The sequence below is a fragment of the Podarcis muralis genome, chromosome 14, assembly GCF_964188315.1.
Source record: "Podarcis muralis chromosome 14, rPodMur119.hap1.1, whole genome shotgun sequence".
Taxonomy (NCBI): Eukaryota; Metazoa; Chordata; class Lepidosauria; order Squamata; family Lacertidae; genus Podarcis; species Podarcis muralis.
This window is the reverse complement of record NC_135668.1, coordinates 3,802,320-3,817,303: the sequence shown is the minus strand read 5'-3', so window position 1 is coordinate 3,817,303 and position 14,984 is coordinate 3,802,320. Positions and strand designations below refer to the sequence as shown.

At 39.1% G+C, this 14,984-nt stretch overlaps 1 protein-coding gene across 3 annotated transcripts in view; it reads left to right on the top strand.

Moving 5' to 3' along the window:
* RORA (RAR related orphan receptor A) overlaps positions 1-14,984 on the top strand; it is a 93,408-nt gene that overhangs the window by 64,731 nt on the left and 13,693 nt on the right. For all 3 annotated transcript variants that reach the window (XM_077918546.1, XM_028706134.2, XM_028706133.2), the window contains exons 5-9: positions 2,453-2,574; positions 6,737-6,869; positions 8,518-8,625; positions 10,379-10,489; positions 13,255-13,367. In XM_077918546.1, the coding sequence (XP_077774672.1) occupies positions 2,453-2,574; positions 6,737-6,869; positions 8,518-8,625; positions 10,379-10,489; positions 13,255-13,367 (587 nt within the window). The remainder of the gene's footprint in view (positions 1-2,452; positions 2,575-6,736; positions 6,870-8,517; positions 8,626-10,378; positions 10,490-13,254; positions 13,368-14,984) is intronic.

Below are 14,984 nucleotides of genomic sequence, written 5' to 3'. Positions count from 1 at the left end.
AGAAGTTTAGATCTGTCTGTCTGCTTCCCTTAAGAGCTCCAGAACTGGCAACTCACCAGGGTAAATCTGGGTAACTCAAAACTGTGTTTTCTCCATTTGTGGTGAGAGTTATCTAGTACGTGCTGAGGTCGAGTTAGATGTGGTTCTCTCTCAAAGTAACAGCTAAAGGAAGTCAACTTTGTCGGGAGTTGTGAAAAGGATCTGTCATGTGTGAAAAGAGCCTTAATAACAACTTGTGCATGACCAGCAGTGGAGAGTTTACCAACCCATCCCTCTTTTGTGCTTTTCTTTTTTGCTATCAAAGTAGCAGTAGCCACTCTCCTATTCCACACTAAAATGAAATCTTATTTCACATATTCTGGGATGAAAATAAAAGAAACAGTTAGTGGGCGCGAGAGATCTTATATGGAAGTACCTTATTTATGTGAATCTAATGCCCCGGCAAATCTAATATGCACCTCAATTTTCAAAACCTTGAAACCAAAAAGTATTTGCTGGCAAATGTAAATACGCCATCAAATCTAATGGGCACCCTAATTTTCACAACCCTAATTTTCACAACGTAATTTGGCCAAAAAAAGGTGTGCATTACATTCAAGGAAATATAGTAGCCTATACTTCCGTGTCATTTTTGAAATATAGGAAAAAAACTTTTGAAAATCACTAAAAGCCCAGTCTAGAAAAACTGAAAGCACTGTGAATTCCTATCCATCCATATTACACAGATGGATTTTATCTTCAAGAAATGATAGATCACTGTATGTTCACAGATCTTTATTAATGAGTGCTTTCCTCAAAAGTGCACTTGTTCATGTCTAGCATGTGTAGAAAACTGTGAGGACTTTCTTCAGTAAACAAACATTGATTTGTTGCAATGATAATTATAACGGTTTGTGCCCTCGTTTCATTAAATATTTAATAATGTGTCAAAAAGCTTTTTTATTTACCCAGAAACAGTTGATATAAAAGTGCCTTTCCCAGCTCCATATTATGAAGAACTCTCATCATCCCTGACCAGGTTGGCTAATTGGCCCAGACATCTGGATGCTGTATATATATCTATATATATAGGCAAAAAAATAGCTGACTCCAGTTAGAAATCAGAATTCAAACCTATGTTTTACATTTCATATCATACATGAAGCCACCTCTTCCAGGTGCCACAAGACTCTTTGGTGTTTTGGCTGCATAGAATGACTTCCAAAGAAAAATTGAATGAGATAATAGTAGATAGGTGTGAAAATATTTAATGTATCACAATAACCCTTTGAGTGAAGTGCTGTTAATACCACATACCTTTTGAGTTGAGCAGGGACCATTACTCAAAACTTATAGTAGAACACATAGTTTCTAATACTGGAAGTTTTGCCTCGGAAGTTCAAGTTAAAATAGTTTCTAGTAGCTGGTGCTGGGGGGGGGGGGATACTTCTGCCTGAGACCTTGGAGAGGCTGCTTTTAGACAAGTGGCCCAAAGTGCTACCCATTCATTGTTCTTCCATTGTGAGCTATGAGCAGAATTGCAGCTGACTTTCCACACTATTGGGAGTATTGTGCATCACATTATGTTCTGGCCACTCAAGTGGAGAGAATATTGCGGCTGTGAAAAGGGTCACCTGCAGCTCAGCATACATTCACTATAACCTGTGTGGTGGGTGCCATTTTATGAGCCTTAAAAAAAAATATCTAAACAATTTCCCAGCTTTTTTTATGAAAGAGAAGGTGCTAAAGCACTACACATTTATTTCATTTTCAGAAAATAGAGATGGAGAAGCTTTTGAGTGGTAACCAAAATATTTTTTTATAAAACAAAGGTTTAAAAAAATGTCATCCACCGCAAATGTTATGATTAATTTGTTCATTTCCCCATAAAGTCATTGCCCATATAAAAAAGTTGGGAGTGTGGTGCTAGAAAGTATCTTTACCTGTGGAGCTTCTGCTTCTTCCAGTTTGCTTTTTAAATAGGCAGTTTGAGAAAAAACAGGAAAAAAATAGGGAAAATACAGGATGATGATTGAATGATAGCATCATGTGTACGCCCTTAAAACATCGAGTAAACAAAGCATGGAAATTCCATTCTGAACACTTAGTTGGAACCACCCCAAGGCAGAACTGCCAGTACTGGGTTAGATAAAGCAATCATCTGACTCTTGAATAAGGCGCCTTTCTATGTTCATTTGTTGAAGCTGAGAGACTGACTTAGCCAATATAATCTCCTGAGAATCGAGATCAAACCTAGTAACCACTCTCCTACAGGGGTGAGAATCAGTGATAATTTTAAAAAATGGAAATAAAAGGAAATGGAAATGGGTGTTAGAATCCCATTTCAACCCTGTACAAATTTAGTGTTGAAAACATCTATAATTTAATGATTGGCTAGACAGAACATGTACAATGAAAGTTGAGGATGGCCTTTTTTTAAAATGCATGCCACTTCTTGCTCATTCTGTTTTAGAACATCTCGCACAGAACATTTCCAAATCACACATGGAAACTTGCCAGTACTTGAGGGAGGAGTTGCAGCAAATAACATGGCAAACTTTTCTACAGGAAGAAATTGAGAACTACCAGAGCAAGGTATTTATCTTGGTAAACATGCTAAAATGGCACACAGCGTTTTTTTAATTGCCCATTCTGAAACACTTCTTGGACTACAGCATTTTGTGCAATCTGCGAATCAGTTTTAAATGATTGTAGTGTGTGTGTGTGTGTGTGTGTGTGTGTAGTGAGTTGTACTGCCTATTTCCAACATACCCCCCCTAGTGGTTACTGTTTAGTTTTTTGGGTTCTTAAAAGATTCATGCAACACCACATGTTGTTTGAGCCTCAGGATAGCCAGCGTCCTGTTTAGGCTTCCTTGAAAGAAAGGGCCTATTTGTACACTTCCTCTACCCACTGCAGCAAGAGATCAATAACAGGCGTTGTGTTTGTTTCTTCGTCACTGGGAGAAACAAACTACAAAACCATTAGAATCTCTCAGGGTCTAAGGAGATCCTATGTTTGAATAACCATAGCATCTCCAGATTCAATATATCAGCCTCCTGTTTATGTGGGAATTATGATGTGCGTCAGTGAAATCAATTATAATTGAACCCCACTGAAAAAGCCTGCAAACACCGTGTTCCGCCCCACCCTGCCCTTTTAGTGACATTTCAGACATTTATGACATTTCTGGGTCACTTCTGGATTCGGCGCGATGTACATATATACGATCGCACACATATTGAACATGTGTAAATGGGGAGCTGCCTCTACTTCAGTTCTCCATGTGATGGTGGGAAGCAGTGGGGAGGGCAGGCAAGTCATTTGTTACTCCCCACTGTTTCCCAGGAAGAATTTTCGGTGGGTGGAGATAGCATCTGTAGTCCACAAAAGTATTACCTGAGCTGGTGTGAATCTGTAAGAGTTTATTCAGGTGCCAGAGTTTGGTATCACGTGAATAAGTGTGGAGAAGCCTCTGGCTCACATGCAGCTAGCTCCTCTTTCATGCAGCCATTAGCAATTTCCAATCCTTATTTCATCTGAACAGGCAGACAAGGATCAGAAGTTACTAATTGCTATACATGAGCCTCCTCCACACTCATTTACATGATGCCCAAACATGATTCGATATTACATGTAAATGTACCCCTTCTGGTCACAAACATCAACTCCCCAAATATCTCCACAATGCTGCTGTCCTTTAACCTCAGCTCTGGGTGGATTCTGAAGTTGTTCCACCTCCCAAAGTATTTGAAGGTGGGCAAAAAGTTCTCACAGAATGCTTATGCTGGTTTGAAGCTATATGTTCACCTTTGTCCTCAATAAAGGGTCTGGTGAGGGACACGGGTGGCGCTGTGGGTTAAACCACAGAGCCTAGGACTTGCAGATGATAAGGTCGCAGTTTGAATCCCCACAATGACGGGGTGAGCTACCATTGCTCGGTCCCTGCTCCTGCCAACCTAGCAGTTTGAAAGCATGTCAAAGTGCAAGTAGATAAATAGGTACCGCTCCAGCGGGAAGGTAAATGGCGTTTCCGTGCGCTGCTCTGGTTCGCCAGAAGTGGCTTAGTCATGCTTAGTATGCTGGCTCCCTCGGCCAATAAAGCGAGATGAGCACTGCAACCCCAGAGTCGTCCACGACTGGACCTAATGGTCAGGGGTCCCTTTACTTTTTATACCTTCAAGGTACTTTGCAATTCTGCATTTATTTCATCTCTTTCATAGGCATATGAAAACACTTTAGAAATTAGCATTATTTTTATAACTATTTGTGGCTAAATCATGGATAAGTGAAGGTGTGTTTTATTTTCAACGTGTATACACCTCCTTTCAGCAACAACATGGGGAGATTCAGGACAAAAGGAAGTACTTATTTGCATAATGCATAGTTAAACTGTGGAGTTCGCTACCACAGGATATAGTGATGGCCTGGACAGTTTCAAAAGGGGTTTAAAGAAATTCATGGAGGGTGTGGCTATTAACAGATACTAATCACTATGTCTGTGAGCTACCTCTGGGATCAGAGTCTGTAAATCTCTGAGTACCAAATGCTGGGTGGCACCAGTGGAAAAGAGCTATTGGTCCCACGTCATCTTTGTGGTCTTCCCATGGGTATCTGCTTGGTCCCTGCGAACACAGAATGACAGACTAGCTAGCTTTGACCTGGGTAACCCCTGAGTAAGTTGAAAACTTACTGTAGTAATAATTTTCTTACAAAGTATTGATTTGCTGCCCTAGAGAAAATGCTATCAGTCTGATATGTATATTTATTTTTCCTCATGCTCGCCTCTAGAGGTTGTGATTCTTCTTGTGGATGGAATACATTCTCTTGGGCCATGTCAGATGTAAACATGTTTGCCAACCTCTTGCTGCCAGTTTGACTGTAAAGTGGGGCTGGGGGGTGTCTAAGTTTATCACTAAATGGACTTTCCTTCTTCTTACCACCCCACATTCCATTTAATGATCAAAGCAAACTCCCCCATTCTGCTTTATGGCCAACATGATGAGTGCATGTTTAGCAAACATGCACCTGCGTGGTTTGGTCCTTTGCCTTCGTTTACTGTGTTGTTATAGCTATACTTTGGAGCACTGGGCAAATGGATCTGAAGCCTATATAATAATGTTATATGATTATGGTAGAAGAAGAGAATGCGCTGACAAATTTGGAAGGAGGAAAGCAGTATTCAGTTTCACATCCTTGTAAAACGTCATATGGTTAGCATTGCTGTTTAAGTTCTGTTGAAGGTTCAAACCCATATAGAGTTTATTTCTAGTTTTGAATGCTTTGTATATTTGCATAAATAATGTAATGTCACAAGATCTGTCATGCCTTAGATCTATTACACCTCAAATGGGGGAGTAAAAAATATTTTGCATCAGATATCACCAGAGAACATTCCCAAAATGTAATTTTAGAGATAACAGATAGTTATTGGTAAAATAAACATTGTTCAATGGGATTAAGGAATATTTTATCTCAAAACACAAAGCACACATGAGATATGCTAATGATTCATGAGTTGTTATAAATATGCAGGCATCCCCCCACTTATGTGGTGGTTACACTCTGGGGCCCAGTGTGCATAAGTGAAATTGTGTGAAGTGGGGAGCACCCTCTGAACACTCTAAATGCCCGCTCTGCAATCCATATCAAACATACGGATTCCAAAAATATTCACAACTAGAATTGAAGCACTGGGGCCAGCAGGAGGCAGGAGGGTGTGTGGGAATGTGGTGCTGCTGCGCTACCCTGCACATCAGCTCTTAGGCGGGGAGGCTGAGCAGCATCACAAAGCCCTGCTGTGCCTCCAGTGTATTCAGGCTTCGGGGAGGGTCTCTTCGCAAGCCATGAAGACTCTCCAATTATCTCCTGCCATTTCCGGGTTTGAATTGAATTATTTACCATATTTTTCGCTCTATAAGACGCACCAGACCAGAAGACGCACCTAGTTTTTGGAGGAGGAAAACAAGAAAAATAATATTCTGAATCTCAGAAGCCAGAACAGCAAGAGGGATCACTACGCAGTGAAAGCAGCAATCCCTCTTGCTGTTCTGGCTTCTGGGATAGCTGCGCAGCCTGCATTCGCTCCATAAGACGCACACACATTTTCCCTTACTTTTTAGGAGGGAAAAAGTGAGTCTTATAGAGCAAAAAATACGGTAATTAGATCCTGGTGCTAAGCAAATACTCAGTTGCACATGAGTTGATTGCACGTAAGTGGAGGGATGCTTGTAAAACATATTCCACTTACAACTTCTGATGTTTAAATAAGAAGCTGAGCAGAGTGTGGATTTTGCTTCTATGTTCTACGTTTTGTAGAATTCTACACAGAACTCTCACTGAAATGAACAAGAGTTTTACCCAAGCATCCAAGATAAGTTTTACTATTAAAATGTCATTCTTAGAGCCTATTTGTAAACTAAAACATAAATTGTAAATTTTATGTAAGCTAGTCATTATTATTATTTCTCTGTAGCACTCGCCTTTAATATCTATAGTCTAGTATAGCATTAGAAAAACTGTAGGCAGGCATTAAACTGCCATAGGCCCCTTGAATTGCCATACGACACGTATCACAAATTGAAATACAAAATGGGAACACAGCCTGACATGCAAATCACAAGGCAATCACAAGACAAATCACAAGGCAATCAGTTGTACAGATTAATGATTAATGCTTTGCTTTAAAAAAACAAAACTTATTCCCTTAAGAAGGTTTAGCAAGTCTGGAAATAGCACTCTTTTTTGTCGTTAACAGCAGAGGGAGGTAATGTGGCAATTGTGTGCCGTGAAAATAACAGAAGCAATACAGTACGTGGTGGAGTTTGCCAAACGCATTGATGGCTTTATGGAACTGTGTCAAAATGATCAAATTGTGCTTTTAAAAGCAGGTATGTGGGTTGGGGGGCAAAACTGAACCCTTTAAAATAAATGTCAAGTGCACATTTTATTACTTAACATTGTAATTCCATTATAAAAAGTGTATTTCACAAAACTGTGGCTCACCTAAACATGTTTAATGCTTTGTTCATTACACAATCATACTGCCAACAAGTTGTACAGTTCAGTCCTGGGCAATCATGGCCCCATGTTGGGCAATGTAGAAGAAGTCAGAGGAATAGCCTGTTGCTTGAACGTAAGCCATGTGCCTTCACATTTCCTTCATTAATAAAGTTAATTCCAGAATCACTCTTAAGAGAACTAATACCGATAAAGTGTTGTTGTTGGTGTTGTTGTTGACATTAGACAGGCGCTTTTGATGTACTCTTTTTGGCACATGTTTAAAAACATTTTTAAGGCCAAACTATTCAGACACATGTTAATTTGTTTTAATATCTTTTACTGTTAATTTTCATTAATTTGTAAATGTTTTAAATTGTTTTAACAGTTTTTTTATTGTTAATTGTGATATTTCTTGTAAATCGCTTAACAGTATAAATTTTTTGTTAAATAAATAAATATTTTTTAAGATAACACAGGCATTAAACAGAAACAAGAACCCAGTTTTCTAGAGGGGCACAACTAAAAGAAACCTGGTTTGTGCAGAAAATTGAAGCAGAAAAAGGGAGGGAGACCTTAAAATGTGAATACTCTGAACAAACTGCACAATAAGTGGAACCTTTTTTTTTGTCTTGAAGACAATATGTTGAAATGGGTTGGCAATTCCATATTTTCCAACATATTTTGTACTTAGAACAAACACCATTTTGAGGCTTTGACTCTTATTTTTGGGTTTCCAGTGCCCCTCCTGCTTTTCTGTTTCTGAAGTATTTCCTTTTTAAAATAAAGATTCCAGGTTCAGACATGAGCTTGAATGAATGAATGTTTATTTGCGTCAGCCACTCAAATATTTCTGCCAGGACAAGGGCTTTCTCAAAGCTTTCATGACCTAATACTGCCCCTGTAATGTTTTACACTTATGAGGTCATACACACAAGCCTTGAGGTCATACACGTTTTGCAGCCATGAGAGTGGAAGCCTCTGCTTCCCTTTTAGATTTGCCACAGTTCAGCATTACACCAAAGCCCAGAGCTGTGATTAAACTTAATGATGGTTTGTTGAAACAAGTCATCTTCTAAAACCATGCTTTGAAGCTGGCTTGTGTCAACAAAACACAGTAAAAATTAGCCACAATTTATTGTTTGGATGACATGACAAGCTGTGATTAATCTATCATGGAAGCAAAAGGCTTCCAAACTCTTCCTTGGAGCAGCACTGAAGATACACAAGCATAAGACTCACTGCAATTTATCCTTATAATGCTAAATTATGGTTTATTGTTACTTTTGAATTGGCTCAGTGTGTGAGCCATATTCCTCTATTACTACCTTTGTATATTCAAAGTCATAAAATTGGCTTAACAGATATAATTTATTTTCTGTTTTCTGAGGGCACATAAACCTCATTTGTGAGCTAGAAATATATTTTAAGATGTACAATCTATTGTTTATTTAAGAAAGACAAGGGATAAGAACAGTTGTTTGTGAACCACTGTGTTTCTTAGTCTCAATTGTAAAATTGTTTCTTCTTTGGTTATAGGGTCTTTAGAGGTTGTATTTATCAGAATGTGCCGTGCCTTTGACTCCCAGAACAACACAGTGTACTTCGATGGCAAATATGCTAGCCCCGATGTATTCAAGTCATTAGGTAAGGAAATGAAGTAATTAATTAGAAAACATACTTTTAAAAATAACTATTTGGTTAAATTAATTTCTTGTAATAAATGGATTGTGTGCAAATCACTTAATAGATTTTTCATTAAGGATATTTTGGTGATTTAAATAAGTTACACCTTCTGTATTTTTTAATAATGTACTTTTTGTCCTTTCAAAAGATTAAAAACTAAGGGTAGCCTAGACCCATTTATACTTTTTGATTACAGCTTGTTAATTATTACTCAACACTTTGGAGTTCAAAGTGGGAAGCTCACTAGGCATTCTAGGAAACATGTCATCTGGACTCTGTTCTGCAAGCTGCAAAATAAGAGCACAATAAATGTTTGCTGCATTATTATTATACCAAGAGCTATGTCCTCCAAAGAGACAATTCCAATTATTTTTCTACCATTAATCAAAATTATATATAGCTTCCTTAATAGAAAAAAAATCTCAGCTTTGATTGCAACTGAGAAGTTCCTATAATAAGTTCCTTGTTGTGAAGTTCTCACATGCCCGTATGGGGCTTCCACGTCAGACACAAGCCCTACCTTCGTATTTAAAAGATTCCCAAAATGAAGCCCTGTTATTGTTGTAATCTAATAATTACTCAGTTTTGTGTTCATGCTGGGAAGCATTTGGAAATTGATATAATGAGCTTAAATATATCTGGAAGTAACAGCAAGTGGATGTTGACAGTACAGCAGCGAAGAACTGCCTGGAATTATTAACTAATTAACACTGAGATTCAATGACACTTGGATATCACAGTGTAGAACATGGGGGAGGAAGCTGAAGGCACTGCTTACGTTAATTCTCTTTAGAGCCATAAGGTACTTTTTCTTTTTCATTAATGAATTCTGGAAGTTTCATATTGGGCTGATTAACCAAGACTTCAGTCCTGCTTGTGACACCAAGCGATGTGGTTTCTTTATGGAGAAAAATGGAGACTATGAGGAGCCCTTCCTTGAGTTTTAAGACCAAGAAATACACAAAGCAGTTTCTGTGGTCTTTTGGTGCAAAACTATGCTGGCCTTTGAAATATTGGAACTGCTTATTAGACACAATTGGAAAATGGCTAGTTTTCATATAATTAAGACATCTCATTGATTCAGATACTTTAGTCAATTTGAACACACAAGCCTTGTACCCACTTTAAAATGCATGCACTCAGTGTGCAAAGAAGTAACAGGATTATCATTTGCCCTGCTCAACTGTTTTAATATTACTCCATCCTTAGAGGCAGCAATCCCCCAGTCTGAGGCAGTCATGCTTCTGAACACCTGTTGCTGGAAACTGCTGTGGGGGTGGGTGGGAGAGGGCTCCTGTGTTCGGGTCCTGCTTGAGGCATTTGCGTGGCCACCGTGAGAACAGGATGTTGCCTTAAATGGCCCATTGACGTCATACACCAGGCTCTTCTTATGTTCTTATATGTACGTTCAGAGGGCCCAGGGCTGTGTCATGACTGTGGGGCTGCTTAAATCAGACTGCACATCCAACACATGTAGATGACATGAGATTTAGTGTGGACATGCTGTTGCTGCCTCATGGTGTGAATTGCGGTGATGGAAAGCAGACCCATAGATATTGTCATGGTAAAACTAACAGTCCACTCTCATGCAAATAAATGCTCTGGCAAGTTATTCTCCATATAATCACTGTTCTTATAAAAAAGAAAAGTATTGTTTTATTTTTTTGAAAGAGGCCCTGTGTAATTTGCTGCTTGTTTTTTCCCCCTTTGGCAGGGTGTGAAGATTTCATTAGTTTTGTTTTTGAATTTGGAAAGAGCTTATGTTCTATGCACCTTACTGAAGATGAGATTGCATTATTTTCAGCTTTTGTTTTACTCTCTGCAGGTAAGGCATTAAGTATCTAAAAGCATACTCTAGTCCTGTGTGACGGACAGCAGAGCCAGACCAGAGTCTGGGGGTGCAGTCCCTCTGAACCACCACCCCCCCGGGCTGGAGCCTCTCTCTGATTGGCTACAGACATCTATCCACAGAGGGGGGTGGAGCCAGCACTTTGGGAGATACAATAAAAGGAGCCGTTTTTGAGGGAGTTAGTTAGATATGGGTAGAGATAGGGTTTTGTTTGAGGGGGTGAGATGGTTTAAGGAAGAGAGCTGGAGTGAGGAGAGTGCGTTGGTTCTGAGTAGAAACATCCACTCTGATGGAAGTATCTACAGCTAGAGAAAGGAGTCTCTGAGCTTAGTGTGAACAACAGAATTTAGCATTTTATGAGGCCAGGAGTTAACTTGGGGGCTGAGCTTGGGCAGGAGAAGTAGGAGCTGTGAGGTCTACTTAGGTCTCATTCCAGTCAGGAGGGGAGACGTCTAGAAAGAGAAGACTCCCAAACCCCTAAAGAGCATTGTGGTTGACCTCGGGGGTCTGTTATATTATTTGAAGTACCTCGGGAGTGTGATTGAGTGTGTAGCTGACACCATCTTATTTAAGAAGCAAAGTATTCAGCTGTAACACCTATGCTGGAACAAAATTAAGGAAATGAAGTGAAATAACTCAAAATAACTAGTCTAGAAACCTGTAACATCTAACTGAAGCGTAATAACTGAACATAAGCAACTGAGGTTTAAAAGAAGTTGTGCTTGATTAGAAGCCTGTAGCATCCATTAGATTCAGTATCATTATTAATAGGTTGGCTGTTTCCTGAAAGAACATTATCTTCTGATACATCCTTTGTTTTATCCACTTTGTTCTATATAATAAATCTTTCTTATATGTTCAGCTTTTGCCTGAGTCACCAAGTGCAGTGATACCCTGGTTTACGAACTTAATCTGTTCCGGAAGTCCGTTCTTAAACCAAAGCATTCTTAAACCAAAGCGTGCTTTCCCATAGCAGCGGGGGACTCCATTTACAAATGAAACACACTCAACAGGAAGCAAAACATGTTGTTATTCCAAGGCAAAGTTCACAAACCAAAACACCTACTTCCGGGTTTGCAGCATTCTTAATCCAAGTTGTTCATAAACTAAGCTGTATCTAAGATTTCCTTCACACTAAATTTAAAACATAACCTGTGGTGGTGACGACTATAGAGGGTACACATAGTTTTGATCCACTGCATTTGGTAGACAGCAGCGGGATCCACTACTTTTTGCATTAAAAAATTAATTTGATTTTATTAGATTTGTTTAACAATCACTTTATACTCCACAAGAAAGAAATATCTTCTGCACTTGTTTATCATCAAATCCTATACTTAGATAACTGTTGGAAGGAGCAGAATAGAAATATAATTGGCTGCTTTCAGCAGTCAGTTCTGTAAGGTCTGGTACTGAAAACCTTTTAACTACTGATTAGAAACAATCCCTGTGATAGTGAAAGTGACTTCCATGTTACAAGAAAGTGACAACAGTGCAGAGGCAATTATTTTACCATGGAAGAAACGATTTTACTACTCATGGTGCTTTGAGGAAGGGTTGGTTCTGCTAGTGGGACCTACTTGGGAAATGCTGGACGTTCAAGTATTTCTGCCTACATCCACATATCAAATTAGCTTTGCACTTCATTTTTGTAACTTTCAGCCTCTCATTTCTGCAATTTTTAGACCAATGCCCCCCAGAACACTTAAGATCCTTTTCTTTTATCCACTACACTCCAAACTGGAAAGGTTTTCCCTTAATTTGGCAGGTTTTGTTGCCACATAATGGCCTACCATGCTTGCAGATGCCATACAATGCTGATTAAAAAGTTATAGAATGTTCCTTAAAATAAAATAAAAAATCATACTTTAAATGTGCTTAGCACAAAAACACCTGGACTTGTTTGCCTGTAATTTGGCAAGCTTTATAAACTCTGGAGGGGCTACTATGCCTGAAATGCCAACCACGTCTATTTAAAGGGGAAAGTTATTTGCCATTTTTTTATTCTCCGTAATAGCGAAGGTGGTGAAGTGGAACAGAGCTTTGTTTTTTCCAAGGCAGATTTGCTTTGGAAAGGACAAAGTTTCTTTCCTCACTGCCACTCTCCAGGGAGCCTCAGAAGCACTTCAAACCAAAGTGGGTTGCTTTCGAAAGAGCCAAATTCGAATCCAACCCAAATCTTATAATTGATTCACAATCCTAATGATTATGCACATAGCCAAGAGCGACTATTTAAGAATGGTGTGTGAACACTAGGACAACTATAGGATTCGCTGTGCTAAAGAACAAATGCTTAGTATGGAATGTATAGCTAGTTGCTTAGGAGAAGCACCAGAAAACATGACTTTATGGGCTGATTCACACATGCATATATATCACTTGACAACTCTCTACTTGACAATACATCACTTTTTCATGTCACCATGACTTGATTTTACTGTATTGTAGGAAACCCCACTGTACACAAGCGTATGCTCTGGTATGGTAGAGTCCCATTCATTTTGTACACATGGGACTGAAATAAAGAGAAAGGAAATATGCCTACCAGTGTGCAGAATTGCAGGTGTATCCCTTTTGGGTGTTGTTAAACTTTGCACAATTTTATGTAGTCGTGCATTAAGAAGAAATAATTGTAGAAAGTAGTTTGTGGAAGGTAGTTTCAAAAACATTTTGAATACTAGATTTAATCATATTGTATGTTTATATTTGTAAGATTTCAACACGGGTAATTTTCATTTTAGACCGATCATGGCTTCAGGAGAAAGTAAAAATAGAAAAGCTCCAACAGAAGATTCAGTTAGCACTTCAACATGTATTACAGAAGAACCACCGGGAAGATGGAATCTTAACAAAGGTAAGAGCTACAGAGTCTGACAATGGCCTGGTTTGCACAACAGAGTAAGTGTCCTCCCTGGTCTTTTTTTACTGCCACTTAAGAGTGTCATCTGAATTGGGACTCATGATTAAGCTCTGTCTTCACTGACCATAAGCTGTAACCAAGGAGAAGCCAGCCAGCTGCAAGTTCCTCTTCAGGACCCCATGCATTTACACAGTTCCAGTAAGCAAGGCTTTGGCTTACTGTGTTGTGTGCAACACGCCTTTTTCTGGTGAATATTAGTCACCTTAATTAGAGCAGCAAAAATGATAAAATTGGCAGGAGAGACCCTGCTGATGGTGCCTCCACCCTGTGAAACTCAAAGAGGTGGTGGCATGTGAGAGCAGGGCTTTCTCTGTGGTGTGACATGGAAAACACTCCCCTCCAATGTGTGCTTGGTCCCACCATTATGTCCTTTCCAGGAGCAGATCAAGAAACAACTCCCCCCGCCCCCAGGCCTTTGGTGTTGAGGATGAACACCAAATGGTCTTCCCTTCTCTGCAGTGCTTTGTTACTTGGGTGGTTGTTTTAAATTATAACTTTAGAAGATTGTTTTATTTGGAATAAATTGTTATTTTGACCTCTGTTGTAATCTGCCCTGAGATACTGTGAAGGGCTGATTATAAATGGAAATACATACATACATACATACATACATACATACATACATACATACAAGGTAAAGGGACCCCTGACCATTAGATCCAGTCGTAGCCAACTCTGGGGTTGTGGCGCTCATCTCACTTTACTGGCCAAGTACAGCTTCCGGGTCATGTGATTTTGTTTTTGAAGAGTGGAAAATTAGCCGTATACCTTCACAAAAATAGATTATGTTTGCCTCTGCTTGATGTATTCATTCCACATAAACTACTGAATCAGCGCTCAAGGATTAATTTAAGCTAGGGCTACCTGATTTCATTTTAGGAACCAGTTTGCAATGCAGCAGCTTTACTGTGGAACAAAGGAACAGGAGTAAGGTACTTTTGAGCATGTGCATTCCTTTTCCTACTAAATACTACAGCCTGCCAGCCACCAACCCTCACACATGCACACATGCGGGATTAGGGCAAAGGGCTTTCAGATTTGAGTGTATGCCATTCAAGCAGGATCTGAACTCCAACAGCTCACCTTTTAGAAATTAAGTACTAGTTAGGCTGCAAGTATGATGCTTTGATTGTGGAAATGTTATGGAAGATTTTGTTGATACATGTTTAAATTATACAAATTATATTAAGTCATACAAAAAATACAGGCTTAAGGTACGTATTATTTGTTACTGATGTTAATGGAACAATTTAAAATGGATAATTGTTGCTACTTTAGTTTTACAGGCTTCACAAGTCTCCCTTAACAAATAGCCATATGGAACACTTTGAAAGGCAGAATTTAGTTGCAACAAAGTCTCTCCTTATTTTCCCTGTGGCTTTTCTAAGTTATGGAAGAGAAGGAGTTGTTATGGTTAATGATGATGATGATGATGATGGATGCTGTTAGACAGGCATTCTCTAGCCCCATTCTTACAAGGAAACTAGGATTTGTTACCTTGAAGAACAAAATTAAAAGACCCCAAAGCATTTTCATACCTGTACATCTAAT